The sequence below is a fragment of the Rhinoderma darwinii genome, chromosome 3 (assembly GCF_050947455.1).
Source record: "Rhinoderma darwinii isolate aRhiDar2 chromosome 3, aRhiDar2.hap1, whole genome shotgun sequence".
NCBI lineage: Eukaryota > Metazoa > Chordata > Amphibia > Anura > Rhinodermatidae > Rhinoderma > Rhinoderma darwinii.
This window is the reverse complement of record NC_134689.1, coordinates 38,947,622-38,972,653: the sequence shown is the minus strand read 5'-3', so window position 1 is coordinate 38,972,653 and position 25,032 is coordinate 38,947,622. Positions and strand designations below refer to the sequence as shown.

General features: G+C 42.9%; 1 protein-coding gene across 1 annotated transcript in view; it reads left to right on the top strand.

The window, feature by feature from the left end:
* ATP10B (ATPase phospholipid transporting 10B (putative)) overlaps positions 1 to 25,032 on the top strand; it is a 128,672-nt gene that overhangs the window by 66,502 nt on the left and 37,138 nt on the right. Inside the window, exons 4-5 of the mRNA XM_075859938.1 lie at positions 20,362 to 20,447; positions 23,874 to 23,980. Of these exons, the coding sequence (XP_075716053.1) occupies positions 20,362 to 20,447; positions 23,874 to 23,980 (193 nt within the window). The remainder of the gene's footprint in view (positions 1 to 20,361; positions 20,448 to 23,873; positions 23,981 to 25,032) is intronic.

The following is a 25,032-nucleotide window of genomic DNA, read 5'->3' as shown; positions in this document are numbered from 1 at the left end:
TTGACTGGGGCCCCCCCTCCCCTGGGTGTCACACAACCCCCCCCCCCTTGTAGAGAGTGCCTTTTTTACAGTCCCCCATGTAGATAATGCCATACAGCCCCCCTGTAGATAACGCCATACAGCGCCCCCTGTAGATAACGCCATACAGCGCCCCCCTGTAGATAACGCCATACAGCGCCCCCCCCTGTAGATAACGCCATACTGCGCCCCCCCTGTAGATAACGCCATACAGCCCCCGCTGTAGATAACGCCATACAGCCTCCCCTGTAGACTGTATGGCGTTATCTACAGGGGGGACTGTATGGCGTTATCTACAGAGGGGGCTGTATGGCGCTAACGCCATACAGCCCCCACTGTAGAGAAGGCCATACAGCCCCCCTGTAGAGAACGCCATACAGCGCCCCCCCCTGCAAGGAACGCCATACAGTGCCCCCCCTGCAGGGAACGCCATACAGTGCCCCCCCCTGCAGGGAACGCCATACAGTGCCCCCCCTGCAGGGAACGCCATACAGTGCCCCCCTGCAGGGAACGCCATACAGTGCCCCCCCTGCAGGGAACGCCATACAGCGCCCCCCCTGCAGGGAACGCCATACAGCGCCCCCCCTGCAGGGAACGCCATACAGCCCCCCCCTGCAGGGAACCCCATACAGCGCCCCCCTGCAGGGAACGCCATACAGTGCCCCTCCCTGCAGGGAACGCCATACAGCGCCCCTCCCCCCCAAAAAAATGTGACCTATAGTGTGTCCTACAAATAACATGCATCCCCTATCCACAGGATAAGGGATACATGTGTGATCGCTGGCATTGATAGGGAGAACGGGGGACTGAAAGTCCCCCAAGTTCTCCATGACTAACCTCTGACTTCCGGCATCTGTGTCGGCAGTACAATAAAAATGAAAGGAGCGCTGGTCACGCATGCGCACAAGCGCGACCGGCGCTCCATTCATTTCGACGGAGCTGCCGACACAGACCCTGGAAGTCCGAGGTTTGTGATGGAGAACTTCAGGGGACTTTCAGTCCCCCGTTCTCCCTATCGCTGCCAGCGATCACACATGTATCCCCTATCCTGTGGATAGGGGATACATGTCTTTTGTTTAATGGCAGAGCGGGGAGATACCTCCCTGCTCAGTGGCGTCCCGCTATAGCAGCCATAGCGGCTGCTAGCGGAGCCTGCGGCCATGGTGGGGGCCCGTGCCGGCGGGCGACACGGACCCCCTCATGCCGCGGACCCCGTAGCAGTCGCTACGGCTGCTACGGCGGTAGTTACGCCACTGACTGTGTGTCAGTACTAGCAAATGCCAGATGAGCCAGTGCTCAGTGGGCTGTAATTTTGCTGCTGAGACAATTATGCCTGCTCACTACCGCTATAGCAACTATAGTGGTATCATTACCCAAAAGTGACTGGCACTGGCCGCAATGCTATCTGATTTGCTCCTCTTCAATCCTCTTCACCCCCTGAGCGCCACCGCAATAGGTCCTTACACGCCCAGTGCCGAACACAAGGTCCTGATGCTAGGCAGGATCTAGAGGTGGAGAAGAACCAGCAAGGAGCAATAAGGAAATGATGGGGTCTGCTCTAGTGTCTGATTTTCAAGATGGGTGATAAATATATGATCGCTGGGACCCCAACTGATCATGAAAACGAGGGTCATATGTCCCCAGCTTGATTGGAGCTGTGCTCATGCGTGCGCACTAACGCTCTATTTGCTGTCTATGGGACTGACAGAGATCTCTCTCGGACTCCATTCTAGCATCTAATAGTATTTCAATTTGATTGATGAAGAAAGCCTTTGTTTTTGTTTTTTAATGATAATTTGAGGTGGGCCAAAATAAAATACTGAACAGGGTGACATTCACCCTAATCTCGCTTCTGATCAGATGGAGTATTTTATATCAAAATATGTCCGTGAATGACCATTCCAGCTCCACCCACATATTGTAGGACATTTTTTATTCTGAAATTTGCTCATAGGGAGTGCCACATATCAATGTCTAAATTAGCTAATCAGAGGCGTAGCTAGGTTCTCCAGCACCCGGGGCAAAGATTCAGTTTGGCGCCCCCCCCAACCTCTTTCCCGACATCTCCTTCCCCCTCGCCGTGTTTGTTTTCTCTACCAATCGACGTGTCATTTCTTTTTATGTAACGCGAGCATAAAAATATTTGTACATTTCACAAGCAATATAGTTCTATACACAACACCAGAACCAAGCTCAGTACATATATACAGCCCCAGAAGCAAGCTCACTACATATATACAACACCAGCATAAATACAGCTCAATTTAGTGCAACCCCTGCCGTATTGGTGTGTACGGCATAAAACTACAGCTCCCAGCATGGCCCGAACAATGGTAAGGATATGCTGGGAGATGCCGTTTCACAAAAAATAAATCCTATCATAATCACACCACCCATCATCTCGCTGCAGATCATACAGTGACTACATTACTGATTAGAGGCAGAGTGAACATTTACATTAAGTGACTCACCGGTGACGTCTCAGATTCTAGTTCTTTCTCTCCATCCGGTCCAGACCTCTATGATGACTTCTCCTGGTCACAGACCATTTCTGCAGTTTGCCGCTCAGATGTCTTCAGCTTCTCACTTTACCAACATTTCTGCACCTATAAATAAATATAAAGTTATCATTATACCACACACAATGCCCCTAAATATAATAGCGCCATACACTGCACCTCTAATTATAATAGCACCATACACCATGTCCCACACACACACACTGTGCCCCCTGTAGATAGTGCCTGCCATAGAGCCCCCTGTAGATAGTACCTGCCATAGAGCCCCTGTAGATAGTGCCCCCATATAGACCACCCCTGTATATAGTGTCCCACAAATAACTCCCCCTATAGTGCTCTACAGATAGCCCACCCCTGTATATAGCCCCCTGTAGATATAGCCCACCCCTGTATATAGTGCTCTACAGATAGCCCACCCCTGTATATAGCCCCCTGTAGATATAGCCCACCCCTGTATATAGAGCTCTACAGATAGCCCAACCATGTATGTAGCCCCCCTGTAGATATAGCCCACCCCTGTATATAGTGCTCCACATCTAGTCCACCCCTGTATATAGTGTTTCACAGATAGCCCACCCCTGTATATAGCCCCCCCTTGTACATATAGTCCACCCCTGTATATAGTGCTCCACTAGATAGTCCACCCCTGTATATAGTGCTCCACAGATAGCCCACCCCTGTATATACTATATACAAGGGTGGGCTATCTGTGGAGCACTATAGGGGGAGCTATTTGTGGGATACTATATACAGGGGTGGGCTATATCTACAGGGGACCATATCTACAGGGGACCATATCTACAGGGGACCATATCTACAGGGGGACCATATCTACAGGGGGACCATATCTACAGGGGGACCATATCTACAGGGGGACCATATCTACAGGGGGACCATATCTACAGGGCTGGGCTATACACAGGGCTGGGCTATACACAGGGCGGCTATATCTACAGGGGTGGGCTATACACAGGGGGGCTATATCTACAGGGGTGGGCAATATATCTACAGAGGGGGGCTATATACAGGGGTGGGCTATATACAGGGGTGGGCTATATACAGGGGTGGGCTATACACAGGGGTGGGCTATATCTACAGGGGGGCTATATCTACAGGGGGGCTATATCCACAGGGCTGGGCTATATCTACAGGGCTGGGCTATATACAGGGCGACTATATCTACAGGGGGGCTATATACTGGGGTGAGCTATCTATGGAGCACCATATACAAGGGTGGGCTATATCTACAGGGGGCTATATACTATATAGCCCCCCCCCCTGTAGCTATAGCCCACCCCTGTATATGGTGCTCTATAGACAGCCCACTCCAGTATATAGTCCCCCTGTAGATAGACGCCCCCCCCCCCGTAGATAAAGTCCCCCTTGTAGATAAAGTCGTCCGTCCCCGTCCCCCCCCCCCCCGCAGATACAGCCACACACTTCTATTACAATTTTAAAAAAACAAAAACGATTCAAACTCACCTTATTCCGGCTCCCACGCCGTCCGGCAGCCATGGAGACCTGCTCTCTTCTGCGCAGGTCTCCAGGGGGTTGAACACAGCATCTATGAAAGGCGCTGATTGGCTGGGCAGGATGACTTTCCCTGTCAGTCAGTCAGCGCCTTTCATCGACGGAAGCTTCACTGGTACAAAAGGTACCAGTTGCTTCATTCGTGGAAAGGCGCTGAATGGCCGGGCACGGAACGTGCCCGGTCATTCATTGCTTCTAATTGTACCTGTGTCCTTGCGACACACGTACAATTATAGTGCAGGAGGAGGTGGCGCTGGCGCCCCCCCTGAACTGCGCCCGGGGCACATGCCCCGCCTGCCCCCCCCCCCTAGCTATGCCCCTGGCTATTTTACATATTGCATATTTAGTATATAAAATATATTCTACATTGGATAAGGCAATATACAACAAAGAACAGTGAATCTGCTGCCGTGTTAATTCCCAAAAATGACTATTCCGTAATAGGTCAACCGAGTTTGCATAAATTGTCACATGAGATTAATTTTAACGTGTGTTCCCAGTGCATTTCTACCAGATCATAATAACCTGTCCTTGTAATTCCCTTGTGTAGAATAATAATACACTTGAAGTGTAAAAACAATTTCATTAAATTGGTCTAATGAAAATTGAAATTGGACCCGCAAATGCTTGAAAATTAGTTTTTGCCTGTCGTAATGTCCCTTTAATCCCTGCCTCATGCAACTATATTCTTTTAATGTACGCCTGTGCCTCTTCCATAGAAGTTTAATGCTTTAATAAGATAAGCCTTTTGTGTCTTTCGATATAGAAGGTTAAAAGAGTTTGAAGGTAACTTCTCCTCTTGCTATAAGAATATCTTTGAGGTGACCTCGAGATTAACTTTTCTTCTGACATTTTGGAAATTTTCTCCTGAGCTGTGAATTTAAAATAAGCTCTAATTGAATCTACACTTTCAATACTGTTTAACTTTGGAGGAGTTCTGTTATTTGACAGATAAATGCCACCTTCAACATCTTACAGACAAATGTCACTTGTGAGAGGCAGAGAGAAAGAAAAGAAGACTTCGTAGGCGTTGATCTTTTGCGTTCAAAAACCGCCGTCATTGCCATTGTCCCATAATTACACTTCAGAATGGAAGTCACGAACGTAATTGTAAAACCACCCAGACTAAAGTAACACTCCTCCCCGACAACAGAAAATAATCAATGTCCTAGCACTATTGATGGTATAACATGCGTGAAACAGATGTTAGTATTTTACTGCATTTTCACAATGGAGGATTCTTAATTTATAGCTTTAAGTATACTAATAGTACATGTTATATTAATAAGGAGCATACTTGTTTCAGTAGACTTACATATATATATTTTATAATTGTATATGTCCCAAATGTCTGTGATATTTTAACATTAAAGGGGCTTTGACAATCCCATTTTGTTAGAAGGGTCTCATAAAAATAAGATGATCACCGGGTGTCCTGCTGCTGGAATCTCCCTGAGATCATATGTCATCTGTGGGGGAACCCAGCAGCAAGTGTTTAATTTCCCTGCAGTGCCACCTAATGGGGAATAAAGTATTACATGATAGCACTTAAAATTAATAGGCTCTTTGTTTAATGCATGGTTGTGCTGGGTCCTCAAGCGACAGATGCTCTTTCTAGCTGTTCTCTGCCATGGCTAACTGATGGATGTCCTGAATGAGAGACGTTCCCTCTGATAACTCAGAATTCCCTGGGTTTTTGAGAATGAGTTTTCAACACTAGAGAGCTACTCTAAGTTCAGGGGACAAGGCATTGAACTGCAGCTCAAAATCGTATTATGTGTTCAATACATTAGTATTGTTTTTTGTACTAATGTTTTGTTTTTTTCCTAGTTAGAACACAATAGGGAGAATTTAACAAACGATCTACGCTAGTTTTCTGCCTAAAATGTTGCATTCCCCAAAAAAATCTGCATTTGGCACAAAAATGTGTGGCTTTTTCCTCATCTGTGCTGCTCATGCAACTTAAAAAAAAACAAAAAAAAAACAGGAGGGGCGAGGCCCGACAAATTTACTATAAGTAATGCCATAAATTAGCATAAATTATAGAGGAGATCTACTCCAGTTTTGTACCTGACATTATCTTTTTTTTTTTGGCTGAACGGACATTGTGAGATTCAACAAATTTAATTTATAGGCATGCACCTCTTAATAAATAAGTCTGAAGCCCAAAGCAGTAAGATGTGACCAAGTGTAGCGATATCCTAAATCTGCCCCACTGAATAAAACGATTTAACAACTCTACTAGTGATGTGTGTGTATAGCAATGTCATTATTTTGCCTGGGCAACAGGGTCTTCTGCCCAGTGCCCCAAGTGTCCCATCCAAAGCCACTTCAAATATATTTCCTTTTTATGTCCCTTTTAAAGAAACTGACGTTGCAGCCTTTATGGCACCCAGTACCCCCTAGCTGTTTTCAGAGTATAGCAACGCCCCTGGTGTATGTAGAGAGGATACCAAAGAACAAGGGGTATATTTATCAATGTATTTACATCACTTATCTGGCATAAACACATTGAAATATACAGAATTCAAGCCAAGATCATATTTATCGAGCCCCTGCACCAATTTTTCTGACACATGAGAATGTACAGAAAAAGACAGTGTGGTTTCGAAGTCCTAATAAGCGTGACATTTACTGCAATGATTGATGAATCTGGTGCCTGCTGCTGGGGGAAGAGATACTGGTACTCCATTCGCCAGTATTAATGTCTCTCCCATAGAGTGTAACATAGTATAGAGATGCTAAAGGGAGAATCGAATAAAATCCTATGAACATCATATGTTCAGGAAATCATTGGATAACCCCTTATTGATGCAGGAAATTCAACTTTTTCCATATAAAAATAGTACAACTGTAAATATGTTGCAGAAATAAAGTATACAAAATAAATATAGCTGTAGACGTCTAAGAATGACCGAGTGGACCAAATGGAAAAACATCAATCACATTAATTATGCTTACAGAAGTAATCCGTGTCTCAGCCGCACGTGATTTATTTATTTTTACCAGTGGCGTGATTCATTAACGCATGCAAGTGAATTAATTTGCACTTATGGTGTCTAAGACTTAATTTGGCAAAGATGTGAAGTGTTGAACCAATTTACTGTTTTCTCAACCGCTCACACATTCATTCTTTTGTTTTATTTTGCATATGCTAAACTGCTGACAGCCCATGTAGATCATATATATATACAGGGGTGAACTTAGCCCCTCCGCTGCCTGAGGTGGTGAACTATAAAAAGACACCCCCCAAATCTATCCGAGTTTTTGGCGTTACCAGCTTTACACATCAAAAACGCAATATATAAGTTTTTTTAAATAGGAAAACATTTGTTGTTTATTTGTTAAAGTGCTGTTTAATGTATAGAAAAGATTTAAAGAATTCTACTTACTGTATTACTTTAGTATCATAGATCAGCAATGCAGCATTAACACTGAAAATGGTATAACACTTCTATGCCCCCGTTTTATTACCTAATTGACTTATGATTTTTAACGGAGTTCAGTGGCCCGGCGTGGACGGCATGATGCAGTGACGTCATTGTGCCGGGCAGTTGACGTCATCAGCATGCTCCCGATCTCGTGTAGACCTCAGGCCTTAACCAGGCTGTGGCCTATAAGAGCAAACGGCGGAGCAGGGAGCCAACGGCCAGGGGATGGCTGGCAAATTTCAGTCTGGGGGGCAATCACACAGCCCTGGCCCAAGAGTAGCGGCCCATTCTGGGGGCACTGGGCAATTGGCGAGTTTGCCCCTTAACACCGCTACGGAAGAACTCTGCTACCTGCCAACGGAAAAATCATCTGGCAGGAGGAAAAACGTTTCTTGATGGCGGAGTACAAGAAAGCCTCACCTGGGAATTAGACTTTCTTGTACTCCGCCATGGGGAAACATTTTTCACTCTGGTGGATGACTTTTCAGTTGATAGGTAGCAGAGTTACATGAAGGGGAATTATTTTTCCTTGACCTCTAGTTCTATTGTAGCAAATTTAAGTTTTTTAAATTTTTATAGGGCTAACTTTTTTTTGGTAGGTTCCGCTGGACCGTTTGGACTATGTCGTAGATTCATTGGACTACTCCGATCAACTTTTTTTTAAAAAATAAATAAAATGGTGAAAGAGGGTTGCATGGGGGAGTTTTGTTCTCATAATTTTTTTTTCTTATGTCTGTTTTTTTTAATGCTTTATTATGGACTTAGGGCTGATGTCTGATTGACCACGTTTAATTACTAAGGCTGGGGCTTAACATTAGCCAGTAACAAGGCTATCTCTAACCGCTATTATTGCCCCGGTTCCCACTACCACCAGGGATACCGGGAAGAGGCGAGTACGACCAGTACCTGACCATCTGAAACGACGGTTAGGCAGCGGGGCAACCGCAGGCTGGTATTATCAGGCTGGGAAGGACCAAAAACCATGGCCCTTCCCACCCTGGTAATGCTAGGCTGCAGCTGCTTTATTGTATCTGGCTAGTTATGAAAAATAGGGGGAACCCCACATCCTTTTTTTAAAAATAAATTGAAAAAACATTACGTGAGATCCCCTCCTTTTTTCATAACCAGCCAGATACAATAAAGCAGCAGCAGCCTATCATTACCAGGGTGGGAAGGGCCACGGTTTTTGGCCCTTCCTAGCCTGATCGTACCAGCCTGCGGCCACGCCAGTACCCTTCACTTCAGATGGTCGGATACTGGATCGTACCCGGCTCTTCCCGGTACTCCTGGTGGCGGTGGGTACCGGGGTAATAAAAGGGGTTAGTTGCAGCCTTTGTACTGGCTAACACTAAGCCCCTTCATAGTAATGGACGCTCTCAAATCAGACCGCTTCCATTACTAAGGCAGTAATGAAGTATTTAAAAACAGAGAGGTAAAAAATGTATTTTATTGAAATAACTCTTCCACACATTCCACTTTAACCATTTTATTAATAAAAAAAAGAAAAAAAACTTAAATCAGCGAAGTAGTCCAACGGATCTACGACGTAGTCCAAATGGTCCAGCGAAACCTGCAAAACAAAAATTAGCAGTATGAAAAATAAAAATAAAGAAGGCTGCCCCCACAGAAGTACAAACATATGAATAAATAGTTACATTAGGGAACATATTAAAATAATTAGAAAAAATAGGCCCATAAAGTAAAACCTATAAAATTAAAAAAATTACAATTTTTTAACACCTTTTCTTTAGACCCCATGCACATGACAGTAAAAACGCCCGTAATTACGGGCCCATAGACTTCTATTGGACACGGGTACCTTCCCGTTTGCTTACGGGAAGGTGCCCGGGCCGTTGAAAAATATAGATCATGTCCTATTTCAGGCCGTAATTACAGCACGGGCCGGCCCATAGAAGTCTATGGGGCTCCCGTAATTATGGGTGGCTACGTGTGTGTACCTGTAATTACGGGAGCATTGCTAGGCGACGTCAGGGGATAGTCACTGTCTAGGGTGCTGAAAGAGTTAAACAATCAATGCAGGATAGAGAGAATGGGCTGCCCTAATCGGCAGTAACTCTTTCAGCAGTCTGGACAATGACTACCGCTGGACAGTGAGTAAAAACCTGCAGCAAAAAAAGTTCATACTTACCCAGAACTCCCTGCTTCTTTCTCCAGTCCGGCCTCCTGGGATAACGTTTCATCCCATGTGACCGCTGCAGCCAATCACAGGCTGCAGTGGTCACATGGACTGCCGCATCATCCAGAGAGGTCGGACTGGATGTCAAAAGAGGGACGCATCACGAAGACAACAGCCGGGGTACGTATGAACTTCTTTTTCTTTCTATCGCTGCGTTCTGCTGTGGAAACTCTTCCCAAAAGGGCTGCCCCTTCTCTCTATACAGCACTGATAGAGAGAAGAGGCTGCTGATCAGAGCTGGATAGAGAGAAGGGGCTGCCGATTAGTTCAGTGCAATATTACAAAGAAAACGGGTCCGTGGAATAAGGGTGACAACGGACCCGTATTTACAGGCACGTGTCCGTAAATACGGGTGACAAAGGACCCGTATTTACGCCAGTACTTACGGGAGGGAAAAAATACGGTCATGTGCATGGGGCCTTAAAGAAAACTTTTCTCCTGCCCATACGTGTGCAGAATATAATGGGCAGAGCTGCACAAACTCTGGGGCACTTCAATTTTTTTTCCTATCCTCCTTCTTTATTTAGATATCGGGGCCGTAATATTTGGTGCCCAATATTTAAATAACCCCCTGAACTGTCAATGGGGAGGTAATTGGCAAGGGGGCGTGTAACATCGCGGTGACACTCTCCAATCAGCTATGGACCGCGTCACAGCAAGAGCTGGAGAGAGGAGAGTGTGTGTGCGTGAGCGCGCAGCTCCGCCACCACTACGGAACAGAAGAGGAGAAGAAGAGTGTGAATTCTTCTGTTTCATGGCATCGGAGCTGTGTGCGCATGCACTCTCTCACTCTTTAGCTCTCGGCAGACAAGGACGACAAGACTGATCACACAGTCTTGTACTTGCCTGCTGAGAGCTGAAGTGCGAGAGCGTGCACGCGCACATGCTCTACTCTCTCCAGCTCTTGCTGTTGACATTGTCCGTAGCGGATTGGACAATGTCACAGTGATGTTACACGCCCCCTTGCCAATTATCACCCCATTGACAGTTCATGGGGTTATTTAAATATCCGGCGCCAAATATTACGGCACCGATATCTAAATAAGGATTTTTTTTTTAAAGTGCCCCAGAGTTTGTGCAGCCCTGACCATTACATGCTGTACTCAAATCCACATCTATGGGCAGGTGAAAGGTTCTCTTTAAAGTGTATCAACTTTTTAAAAAACGTTTGACATGTCAGAAGTTTTGATCAGTGGGGTCCGAACACGAAGACCCCCCACTAATCGCTAAAACGAAGCAGCAGAAGTGCTCGGGTGAGTGGTGTGCCGCTTCAATTCTGTTTGGCTTTCTTTGGAGCAGTGTACGGGCTCAATAGAAAGTCTATGAGTCCGTACACCGCTTACTCGGCTGAAAGTCGATCATAAATTAAGAGGCACAGCTCTCACCCGAGCACTTCTGCTGCTCGTTTTAGCAATCGGTGGGGGTCTCAGTGCTCGGTCCCCCACTGATGAACACTTCTGACATCTCACTATGACATGATAAAAGTTTAGTTACAGTTTAAAGGCTATATACAATTCCAAAAAATCTGTGTAAATAGTAAACGTTAATTAATAAATGTATAGTCCTGCCTAGAAAAACGTTGAGTAGTTTTATTCGTATAGTATTAAAAATAGGGCACTAAATGCCAAAAGTACTGAGTGTAGGCGTAGGCACACAGATCCACGGTCCCTGATAAATTTCAGGAAACAGGTAATATTGAAAAACCTTTCAATCGATATGACACAAGACAGGGGTAGCAGTAGTGCTCCTCAATCAGATTGATATATATATATGTGTGTGTGTATATGTATATATATATATATGTGTGTGTGTGTGTGTGTGTGTGTGTATATATATATATATATATATATATATATATATATATATATATATATGTGTGTGTGTGTGTGTGTGTGTATATTTGTCCTCCACTGACACTGGTTGCTATGCAGTGTGAAATGTTTAATTTTTTATGTAGTGTACCTATGGTTTTACATGTTAGGCATTTGCATACAAACAGTTCCCCCAATATGTCATTAGCTGACATACTGTTGAATTTTTGCAGTTTAAAAAGAGAGCCTCACGTATTTAATATTAGTTTATTTAGATGTAAGTATATAAAATGATCAGCCATAACATTAAAACCATTGGCGGGTGAAATTGATAACATTGGCACGGAGTCTAATATTTTAGACTGAAAGTGAACAGTTCGTTCTTGATGTTGGAAGTAGGAAAAATGGGCAAGCGTGAGGATCTGTCCAACCTTGACAATGGCCAAATTGTGATGGCAAGATGACTGGGTCAGAGCATTTCCAAAATGGCAGGTGAGGTATGGTATGTAGTGCCTACAAAAAGTGGTGAAAGAAGGACAAATGGTGAATCAGTGACGGGGTCATTGGCATCCAATGCTCGCTGATGTTTATGTGGAGTGAGTGCTAGCCCACGGAAGTGGGGACTGAGGGTCCGATCGCACCGAAGAGCTACTGTAGTTCAAATGGCTAAAAAAAGTTAATGCAGCTTGCTTCGTCTTGGCACTGCATAGCTGCAGAGTTCCCATGCGGACCCCTGTCCCCCGCTGAAAACACCTATAATGGACGTGTGAGCATTACAACTGGACCATGGAGAAGTGGAAGAAAGTAGCCTGGTCTGATGAATCACGTTTTCTTTATCGACATGTGGACAGCCGTGCGAGAGTGTGTCGCTTGCATGGGGGAAGAGGTGGCACCAGGATGCACTATGGGAAGAAGGTAGTCTGGCGAAAGAAAAACACCATTGCTTTTTCACTTTCAAGGATAATCGGGCACACGGTCACTGGCACATCCTCCAGTGGAAGTGGTGGAATATATATATATATTTATATATATATATATATATATATATATATATATATATATATATATAAAAGCTCTGACAGGCCTCTGCCCCCAAAATAGGATATGTTTTGGACCACTTTTGAAATTTAAAAAGCATACAAAATCTGACCGTGCAGTGTATTTCTAGATAGGTTGTTTGTTACCACCAGCTACCAACTGTTTACAACTCTGGGACCCGCACCTATCTCCATAATGGGGGGCCCACTATACCCCGTTCTGCCGCAGTGTTGCGGCTGAATTCCGACCATGAAAAAGGTTACATGGTCGGTAGTTACCAAAACAGCGGATCTCACTGAGCTACGCTGTTTCCGTAAGTCCCATAGAACTGAATGGTAGTTACGGAAACAGCGTCGTTCGCATGCTACGCTGCTTCCGTAACTGCCATTCACTACTATGGGAGTTATGGACACCGTTTATAAGTGGCTGCTTATAGGAGGAGTAAAGAGCAGTGCTGGAACACTGAGGAGATATAGGCAGTCAGACCAGATTACTCATTGCAAGGTAGTTTATCCTAGAAAGGGAATTTCCGGAACATTCTTGCATCAGGGCTCGAGCACACGGCAGATCCTGCACAGCAGCGCACAAAGTCCACCGCACAGTCTATGTTCACTGATGTTCCATCCGATCCTTTATATGAAGATATTCTACCCTAGAAGCATTGGAAGTCTAATGGAGCATACCACTATTTTAATTTGAAAAATATCTGTATGCCTCTGTATAAACTTGGAGGCATATGGAGGCAAAGTAGAGTCTTTATGCACCTCTATGTCAACCCTATGGCTCCATACGAAACAAAGACGTAATACGGACGTGTGCGTGAGGCCTTAGAAAAAAACAACAAAGCACCAAACATCCTTTGAAATTTTATTGCACCCCATTAATGACCAACATCCATCATTTAAATGTTCACTAAATATAAGTTCCTTTTGAGCGTTAAAAAACCAGAATAATATTCAGGGATGGAAGTTTGTCAGCAAATAGAAAACATGGTTATGCCTAGACTACTGTATGTTCCCAAAATCTTTCATAGTTTTGGGGGGAAATTCTTCACATTCAACATTCCTGAATTTTCATAGCATTATCAGGCTATAAAATCCCCCTCATTAATAACCTAGGTGTAGAAGACCGATATAGGCTTTTCTGTAGTAACAGAATAATCTGTATTGTGGTATCTTGACTGGTTATTATCAGTCTTCAATACAGTAGGGTTGGAATAGAATTTTGCAAATATTAGAAGATAAAATATGGCTTTAGGCTTTTTTTCACTTCTTATTTCGTCTTTCAAAAGTCACTTTTCATCCTCCCTAATATCTGGATTTTACTAAGCTGACATGTCTGTAACAAGGTGATGGTGCTGGTGCTGCATTGTGCATTTGTCATCTTGTGTTTTCATGCTTCACATGCTGTCATTATGGAGGACATCATGAGAAGAAAATCTACCGTATTTTCCGGACTATAAGGCGCACCGGATTATAAGGCGCACTTTCTATGAGCGCCTTATAAGCAATCATGTTTCATATATAAGGCGCACTGGATTATAAGGCGCAGCACATTACCGTTAAATAAACCATTGCTCAGACTGCAAGTCAAAATTTATTACACTTTTTAACAATAACTTGCAACTGGTTCAGCTGTAATTGCAAATCAAAACGTTTAGGGTATGTGCACACACACTAATTACGTCCGTAATTGACGGACGTATTTCGGCCGCAAGTCCCGGACCGAACACAGTGCAAGGAGCCGGGCTCCTAGCATCATACTTATGTACGACGCTAGGAGTCCCTGCCTTGCTGCAGGACAACTGTCCCGTAGTATAATCATGTTTACAGTACGGGACAGTTGTCCTGCAGCGAGGCAGGGACTTCTAGCATCGTACATAAGTATGATGCTAGGAGCCCGGCTCCTTGCACTGTTCGGTCCGGGACTTGCGGCCGAAATACGTCCGTCAATTACGGACGTAATTAGTGTGTGTGCACATACCCTTACCGTACTTTTTCAGTTCATTCCTAGGCGCACGGGGGGGAGGAGCATGGTGTGTGCTGTAGTATGCCGCCGCCGACCCCTGCCGCCCACGATAGAGGTAAAGGATCCTGTATGAACCCCTCTCTTTACTGTCGGGTTCATATATAAGGCGCACCGGATTATAAGGCGCACTTTCTATTTCTGAGAAATTCTCAGCATTTTATGTGCGCCTTAATTAGTTTTATATGGATAAGATTTCTCACTTGTGAATTACGTGCTAGATCTCTTCGTTGTTTGCCTGTTCTGTCTGTGCCAATAAGGACATGTCTTTTCTTTTGATGCTTTGTAAATTATTTTAGTTGTGAGTATAACATTCAGATACAGCTAATTAGGTGCTTCGTATTCCATTAGTATGCTACATTTAACCTTCCTCGCACTCCCATGGTGTAGTAATTCTTTTAGAAGAAAAAAAAATCAGGTACAGGCTGTAAAATTGTTCCTGTCTTGGAAATTTGAAATTATATTATGCAAGGAAATGATATGAGCCGTCTGTGTGCTATGGAGAAATAGATTAATATTAGGAAAATAATTTCTGGAGCTGTCTTACTGATGTACGATAGATGTGCTCCAGACCTTCCCTCCGGCATGCGATATAGGCAGGACTGAGACCAATACATGGCACAATACAGATGTAGCATGGAATAGGCATAGCTGTAGGCATATTTTCTTACGTTAAAAAAAAAAAAAACTGTACCCTCCAATGCAGTCATTGTTGGACATATATATTTTGCCCATAATAAAGCCTACTGAACTGCCCAATAATGGTGCTATCCAAAGTGTCCTAATAACCATGCCTGCCACTATGTCCCCATAACAGTGCCCACCATGTTGCCCCAATTATAAAATCTGTCCCACTGCCTTACCCTATAAAAAGAGCCTTTAACAGGGCCTCTTAATACCTACACAAGAAGGCTTCAATTGACCGCCTTCACATTCCTGCCGCTAACCCCCTCCTCTTTGCGGCACTTTGCAATATAGTTGTAATATTTTTCCCTATTGGCACCTAGGCCTAACGATGCCAGTCAGGGGCATAGCTAAAAGCTCATGGGCCCTGGTACAAGAATTCAGCTTAGGCCCTCCCCAACACCACAAGAACCCTGCCCACGCCTATGCCCAGCCATCTTGCCCAATTGCCTCCATGGATGCCCACCCAGTATAATGCCCCCCACCGTATAATGCTCCCCGTAGCTGCCACCAATACAATATAATGCTCCCAGTTGCTGCCATCAATACAGTATAATGCTCCCCGTAGCTGCCCTCATACTGTATAATGCTCCCATAGCTTACCCACACAGTATAATGGCCCCACACAGTATAATGCCCCCCATAGCTGCCCCATACAGTATAATGCCCCCCATAGCTGCCCCATACAGTATAATGCACCTGTAAATGCCCCATACTGTCTAATGCCCCCATAGCAGCCCCACACAGTATAATGCCCCCCTTAGCTGGACACAAATACTGTTGGAACCGGGACCTCGGTGAGTCAGGGGGTCGCAACTCATAGTTTGTAATGTATTGTATAATGCAGTTTGTGCTTGCGGTGGAGAGAGGCCTGTAATTTAAAGCCCCCCCCCCCTCTCCTCTCTCCACCGCAAACACAGACAGTACAATACAACACACATACATTACGGGCCCCCTCTGCAGCTCACTTGGAGTCCTCCATGCTCTTCTACACTGGCTCTTCCACAGTGGCTGGAATGTCCATCACGTGACGTCACGGTCACAGTGTACCATATGACCGTGACGTTTAAAGGAGCCCTGCCCGTAACCAGGAAGTGCCGGCATCACGGCACATAAAGAATTAGCACCAGTGCGCTATGTGGTAATGGGAGCCCTGTGGGCCCCCAGGCTTAGGGGCCCAGTCGCAAGTGCGACCACTGTGACCCCTATAGCTACGCCACTGATGCCAGTGATGATTACTACATTTAATAGACAAGTCATTTACAAGTGACTTTTTCAAGCAACATAAATACTACATGAATGCTGTCAAATGTAATGGGATACTCTCACTACACCTTTAAATGGGTTGTCCATTCACAATGGAGCTGAGCTGCAATACCAGATACAACCCATAGACAGGTGTGGTGCTTTTTCTGAAAGAAGGCAACCATGTTTTTCTAATCCTGTACAACCCTTTTAAAGCTGGTGGGCCCTGGTGCTAAACTTGGACTCATTACCTAATCTCAGATGACTTTACCTGCCACCATGTGTAACATGTGATTTATATATACAGTGGGTTTGTTTTATAATGTTAAGCACTTAGTTTAATATATCATTACACCTTTCTCTTAGATCAACTCTTCTCTTATGTGTCTAGAGGGCTCTCTGGCAAAGGCAATGTAGTGCAACCTCTGTACTCTTTATTGCTACCTTACTAGTACAACTTAATTTGGGTTAATGCGTTTTAATGAAACTGATTGAAGCCCTGTATGGTGATAAAATGCAGCCCACTAAGAACCCTAATAACAATAATTCATTACATAATGTTCATACATTCAGTGTGAAATGTTGGAATATATGAAATGTGACTTTCCATTACGTATTCCAGTACACTGCAGTTTTTTTCTAGCAAAAAACAATGTCTTTATGTATGTTAAGGCTGGGTTCACACTGAGTTTTTTGCAGGCAAAAAATCTGCCTCAAAATTCAGTTTGGAAGTTTGAGGCAGATTTTCCTCTGCCTGCACGACGATTTTTGTGCCGTTTTTCGTCCGCGGCCATTGAGCGCCGCGGGCATAAAACGCCGTGAAATACGCTTTCTCTGCCTCCCAGTGATGTCAATGTTTTTTTTAAATATATTTTTTAAATATTTTATTATTATACTTTTCACCGACTTACTGATCTGTACTAGGTTTAGAAACAGCAGAGTTTCACTTATACTTACCTACTCTTCAGGGTAATGTGCCCGGCTGGCACAATCACCCCAGGTGAGAGCATACTAAGTGGATCGCCTCTGTACTCCAGTCCTTTGCACACACTATTTCACTATAGAACGCCGTGTTCTTTATGTTTTCTAGTTTCTTGATAGTCACAGAATGTCATAAATGTGTGAAAAATGCTTATATCGAAAACTGGTGTCACCCGATTTCCCCCCCCCCCCCCCCCAAGCAGCATGGTGCAGTGGCAGATTCCAGGCAGGGACTAGTGTGGAGAGGCTCTCTCCACTAGTTCCAGGTCTCACCATTCTGTTGGAATTAAGGGAACAGTTGGGCAGCGCCTGCTTGGCTGTTTCCGTAACTTCCACTGATCAGAATGGCGGCCCTCTCTTTACTAGAACCCGCCTGGAATCTGCTGCCAATGGCCGCCGCATCAGGCGAAGAAGGGGTTGAGTGAACCACTTTCTCGATTTAAAGGTGCTATTCATATTGCTGGGACCTGCATCTATCAGGCATTTATGGCTTATCTTGTGGATATGCCATGAACGTCAAAGTTGGGAAGACCCCTTTAAGCCTTCGTTCACATCTGCGCTAGGGCTCCGTTCTGACTTTCCGTCGGAAGGGAGCCCTGACGGACACAAATGGAAACCATAGGTTTCCGTTTCCATCACCATTGACTTCCGTGGTTTCGGATCCGGTGCCAATGGTTTCCGTTTGTCTCCGTTGTGCAAGGGTTCCATTGTTTTGAGAGGATCAATTATCCGGTGCCAATGGTTTACGTTTGTTTCCGTTGTGCAAGGGTTCCGTCGTTTTGACGGAATCAATAGCGTAAGCGACTATGCATATTTGACGCTGCGGAGAGCAGAGGGAGTACATAAAATATTGACTGTTCTCTTTACCGCGTCCCTGATTCCCCCGGCTGATCACTCTGCTGCATTAGATAATGTCTCATCCCATGTGACGCTACAGCAGTCACAAGGGACAAAACGTCATCCCAAGAGGCCGTTTAAACACAGACCTTCCCGGGAGCAGGAATGTGTCTCTCTAGAAGCATCGGGGAGGTGAGTATAGTCTAGTTGTGATTTTTGCTGTGGAAATTCAGCTATTCCACTGCAAAAAAACGCAACCAAAAAATCTCCTCGTTCACTTCGTGCTGTGCGTAGGAGAAAAGAGGGAGCGGCAGAAAACAGATCACATCCGAGTGACGACCGTGTTTTAAAAAGCCCCATAGACTGCGGCCGTAAGAACTTTTTGAGGTACCGGGCCGTCAAAAAATCGGCTGTGTGAATATCCCCATTTGGGGGTCTATTGTTTTTACTGCTGTGTGAATAGGGCCTAACCCTTCCAATAGTTGTTGTTTATTATTATTATTATTAATAATATTATATTTATGTTAAGATGACTATTTTGCTTATGAATGATAAACTTTTTTCTAATGATTTGAATAGAGACAATTGGGCTCCCTGGAAGCCTGAGCTAATACCAAAGTTAAATTTATGGCCTACTTCCTCTTCTTCAAAAAACATAGTTTGATTAACTCTGTTACAAAAATACAGAACTTTCAATTACTTATATAGAACTACCATCCCGAGCCCCCTTCCCTCCTCACGTCCCCATTGTTATTTCTTCTTATTGTTTTTTTGTTTTCTATTATGTGCTCAGCGGCCACATACACCTCTCACAACATCCTACATAAATTTACCAGAACACCAATCCACTTAAACATTTATCTGTGATATTTCACTATAATTAATCTAATACCTTCAAGAGAGAACTCTAAAAATGGAGATGCCCGCTGACGATGACCAAACTTTAACTTTTGCCTCCTGATGCTTCTCCAAGTTGGTTTTAAATCCTTAGAGACTCTGTCACCACATTATAAGTGCCCTATCTCCTACATAAGGAGATGGGCGCTGTAATGTAGGTGACAGTAATGCTTTTTATTTAGAAAAACTATCTATTTTAAACCACTTTATGAGCGATTTTAGATTTATGCTAATGAGTTTCTTAATGCCCAAGTGGGCGTGTTTTTACTTTAGACCAAGTGGGCGTTGTACAGAGGAGTGTATGACGCTGACCAATCAGCGTCATGCACTTCTCTCCATTCATTTACACTGCACTAGCGATATAGTTATATCGTTATGTGCAGCTACATACACAAACTCTAACATTACTGCAGTGTCCTGATAATGAATATACATCATTACCAGCCTGGACAAGATGTTTATTCAGAATCCTGACACGTCTATAGTGTCTTTGTGACATTTACAGCAAGGCAAACGTAATCTCGCGAGATTACGATGTAACCTGTCATTTCAAACGAGATTACGCTTGCCTTGCTGGAATCTCACAGAAAAGATTCAGAAGTGTCAGGATTCTGAATACACATCACGTCCTGGCTGGTAGTGATGTATATTCATTATCAGGACACTGCAGTAATGTTAGTGCTTGTGTATGTGGCTGCACATAGCGATATAACTATATCGCTAGTGCAGTGTAAATGAATGGGGAGAAGTGCATGGCGCTGATTGGTCACTGATTGGTCAGCGTCATACACTCCTCTGTACAACGCCCACTTGGGCATTAAGAAACTCATTAACATAAAGCTAGAAATCTCTCATAAAGTGGTTTAAAATAGATAGTTTTTCTAAATAAAAAGCATTACTGTCACCTACATTACCAGCGCCCATCTCCTTATATAGGAGATAGGGCACTTATAATGTGGTGACAGAGACTCTTTAACCACTACTCCTAAGAGAAATGTATCTACTTTGTACTATGATACTGATAACTTATGTATACAAAATATAATGCCACTACTATTTTTTAAATTTTCTCATTTATTTGTATTGGAAAAAAACAATAAAAACTATTTTGAAAAAATAAAATGATTTGAATATTTTGTATTTTCTAGGAATCTCCATTTGATCCTGAGTCCTTTAAATATACCATTGTATGTGAGAAGCCAAATAACAATCTCAGCAAATTTAAAGGTTATATGTGAGTATTTGAAGTGATATATCTTTGTTTAAATGTTAAGCAAGTATTCATTTCTATTGTTCATGGAGAATCTTAGTTATGAGGAAAGATTAAAATAATTACATATTTTTAGTCTTGAAAAGAGACAACTAAGGGCGGACATGATTTTAATGGCCCATACAAGAAATATAGTGAAAACCTGTCCCATGCAAAACACCCTAAAAAAATAAGGGGGTACTCCCTCTGTCTGGAGAAAAAAACTTTCAATCTACAGAGACGACAAGTCTTTTTACCGTGAGAACTGTGAATCTGTGGAATAGCCGACCGCAGGAGATGGTCACAGCAAGAACAGTAGATGGGTTAAAAAAAAAGTTAGATAGTTTCTAAAAAAAAATATTCGTGCCTACGTCAATGTATAGAATTCTTGTTTGAATGTTGATCAAGTCAGATTGCCATTTGGAATCAGGGGGGGGGGGTTCCTATTTAGGGCAGATTGGTTCATGCCTTCCTCTGGATCGATAGGGTAAAACAAAGTTCTTTAGTTTACCCACATCCATTCCCTTTCTCCCATCCCTTGATTGAACTTAATCAACATGGATGTAGCCGTCTTTATCTTGACTCTGATCATTTATTGCAGCGTGATATCACACAACAAAAGTAATTGAAAAAGTCAAGTTAAAGGATCTTGTCACTGCGTATTTAATGCGTAAAAAGTCAAGCTAAAGACTGCTACATCTGTATGTGTTTTTTTTTAACCGTACTAACTATATATCTATGTATGTAACTCCGTTTCCTTCAAATTCAAGTGTCTGAAATCTAACAATCTGCAAAATGCAAAGCTTCAATCTATGATGTTTTTTTTTTCCTTTTTTTTACACTTAGCAATAAAATAGGCAAATTAAGAATCTGCAATACATTTCTCATTGTTCCAAGCTCTAAGATTATTTGTTTTTATGTTGCATCATTAATTGTACACGTGTATTGATGCTCATGTTCCTTATCTAGAAGACTGTATTTTCTTTATTCTTTTTCAATACTGTTCCAGGTAGTGATTGTTGATTTGCTTTTTCACTAGTGCTACACTCAATGAGAGCAATAAAATATTACAATAATGCTTAATCTATCAGTCTGCTTTAAAAGCAAAACACAACAAAAAAACAATCAAAGCCATTAGGCTAGTGACAGAGACTTAACAGTCGCATGGATCTATAGCAAAAATTTGTAACAGTGTTCCCCCCTCAGTAATGACTCAAAAGTACATACGTAGATAAAAACATACACACAAACTATGTATATACAGACCATAAAACAGACAGGCAGTCTGCAAACATATACGGCCATACACTCTCTCAGATCATTGTGATAGGAATGCAGAGCCTAAAGGAAGGAGACCATTTCAAGGAGCACTTTCCTTTGCCAGTCTTGCATTTGGGCTCTGTTTCGGAATAGTGCTAGTTTGTTATCACACAGTGTATGGTGCCCACTGTAGACTACAACAAAATGGAAACCCATTCTCACGATCTAAAAATATAGTATAATGTATCTGTTTTCTAAGCACTGACCCCAAATATTTTGCCAGGTGACCGTGCCAGATATTCACACTTTTAGGGTATCATTCATCAAGTAGCAGTAGGTCTGGTGATATGTATGTACTGGTATGCTACACCAGCACTTGTGGCCTTGACTGCGCTGGAATGGGAAAATGACAACTGGGTCAATGCCTTAGATTGTGGATTGCTTGGTGGTATCTTATTTTATCATATTAATTACATTTGGTGGGAGCAATGTTGGTCGAGATGATCAAAATACATTGTGTATCTCTACTAATATTCCAAAACCAGGCATTTCTAGTTTGTTCACACTACTAAAATGTGCCTCTTTAGAGATATGTTATTATTGTTTGATAGTTAGGTGCAGAAGTATTTGGAAAGTGACACAATCTTCATGATTTGGGCTCTGAATGCCACCACATTGGATTTGAAATGAAACAACTGAGATGCAATTGAAGTGGAGACTTTCAGGTTTAATTCAAGGAGTTGAACAAAAAATATCTTGTGAAACGTTTAGGAATTGCAACCATTTTTCTACACAGCCGCCTCATTTCCGGGGCTCAAAAGTAATTGGAGAAATTAACATTACCATAAATAAAATGTATTTTTTTAATACTTTGTTGAGAATCCTTTGCAAGCAATGACTGCCTGAAGTCTGGAACACATGGACATCGCCAAACACCTTTGTGATGCTTTGCCAGGCCTTTACTGTATCTGTCTTCAGTTGTTGCTTGTTTGTGGGTCTTTCTACCTTATAAGTTTTGTCTTAAGCAAGTGAAATGCAGCTCGATCGGGTTGAGATCTGGTGGTTGCCATTGCAGAATATTCCACCACTTTGCCTTAAAAAAAAAAAACTCCTGGGTTGCTTTCGCAGTATGTTTTGTGTCATTGTCCATCTGTACTGTGAAGCGACATCCAATCAACCTTGCCGCATTTGGTTGAATCTGAGCAGAAAGTATATCCCTGAACTATTCAGAATTCATCCGGCTTCTGTCTTCAGTCACATCATCAATAAACACCAGTGACCCAGTGCCTTTGGCAGCCATGCATGCCCATGCCATCACACTGCCTCCACCATGTTATACAGAGGATGTGGTGGCTTTGGATCATGAGCCGTTCCAAGCCTTCTCCATACTTTCTTCCTCCCATCATTCTGGTACAGGTTGATCTTCGTTTCATGCTGTTCCAGAACTGGGCGGCTTCTTTACATGTTGTTTGTCAAAAATCTAATCTGGCCTTTCTATTTTTAAGGCTGATTTTAATGGTTTGCACCTTGTGGTGAACCCTCTGTATTTGCTCTCATGAAGTCTTCTCTTCATGGTAGACTTAGATACTGATCCACCTACTTCCAGGAGATTGTTCTTCACCATGGAAAGCCACTGTTGTCTTCCGTGGACGTCCAGGCTTTTTGGAGTTCACGAGATCACCAGTGCGCTCTTTTCTTTCAAGGATGTACCAAAAAGTTGATTTGGCCACCCCTAACATTTGTGCTATCTCTCTGATGGATGTCTTCATTTTTTTTCAGCCTTGCGATGGTCTGTTTCACTTGCATTGAGAGCTTCTTTGATCTCATGTTTTTGGTTCACAGCAACAGCTTCCAATTGCGAATGCTACACCTGGAATCAACTCCAGACCTTTTACCTGCTTAATTGATGATAGATTAATGGGGGAATAGACCATGCAGCCCATTAAATAGCTTTTGAGATAATTGTCCAATTACCTTTGGTCCCTTGAAAAAGAGGTCGCTACATATTAAAGAGCTGTAATTCCTAAACCCTTCCACAAATTACGATGTGAATACCCTCAAATTAAAACTGAGAGTCTGCACTTTAACTTGTGTCACTGTCCAAATAATTCTGGACCTAACTGTATGTTACTTATGTCTTTTTATTTGCAGGGATCTGAATAACGGGCAACGCACCGGATTTGGCACAGAAAGTCTACTTCTACGAGGATGTACAGTCCGAAACACAGAGGAAGCCATTGGTGTTGTGGTCTATGCAGGTGATTAAACGTTATCAGTATTTTTTAGTCATTTGTTGTTAATATTTAATTTTAGGTTGCCACAAAAATCTTATTAGCACATTAGGCTACAAAGTTTGCAAAAAATGTTATTAACATAATGAATTCTTCCACTAGGATGGCAAAAAAAAAAAATCTGCAAAAGAAAGAATGCACTTTTATTACATTTCCTGCACCTTGACCTTGCAAATACATTTATCTACTATTGTGAAATTAAGGGTGAAGCAAGTAATTGACTAACATTTAGCATTTCCCACCCTTCTTGTAGGCAAACACTTCCTCATGTCCTTTTTTTTTTACATTTATTTTTATTACATTGTTGTGCCAGACAGACATATTAGAATTCGGCATGTACTGCCCATTATAAATGTAACTCATTGGTTGCACATTGGATTTATTAAAGGCTTCTCCATCCAAGACTAATTTTATATATGCTCTGTTGATATGTGCTTGTACCTGTGGATAGGTGCGTCTGATAACTTGCTTTCTAGAAGACAAAGTCACAGTTTATCTGTATAATATCTAGACGTCTTTCCTTCCATTTGTAATTAGAACATTTGCCGTAATTTGTGTACAAAAAAGTGTATGGGATCTGTGCTTATGTTTAACTTATTGAATCTTAATACTACTTTTGAGTATCAGACAGGACAGGTTAATTTTATGAATTTGTACAATGCCAGGGCTGAATCTGGGGTGACATCCACTAAACACCCACCTGCGGTCCTAATAGGAAGGTCAAAGTTGAGTCCTGCCACCAAATGCCATTCTATCACTCTCTGTTTCTTAGGCATCAAGGTTGCTGGAAAGTGTGTTATGTTTGATCCCTGGGAGGGGCATATATAGCAACAAAAAAAAAATCCAGCCCCCTCCAGAGCACTTTGGGGCATAGTTTAGTCAGTATCCTTTAGTTAACCTTTATTAGGGCATCTGTAAAATACTGTAATCCAGCTTGGCAAGCAAAGTTTCCTTCAAGAGTATCAAAAAGTTCACCAGAACAGACTATACTTTAAAGAGGACCTGCTGTCACCTCTCCT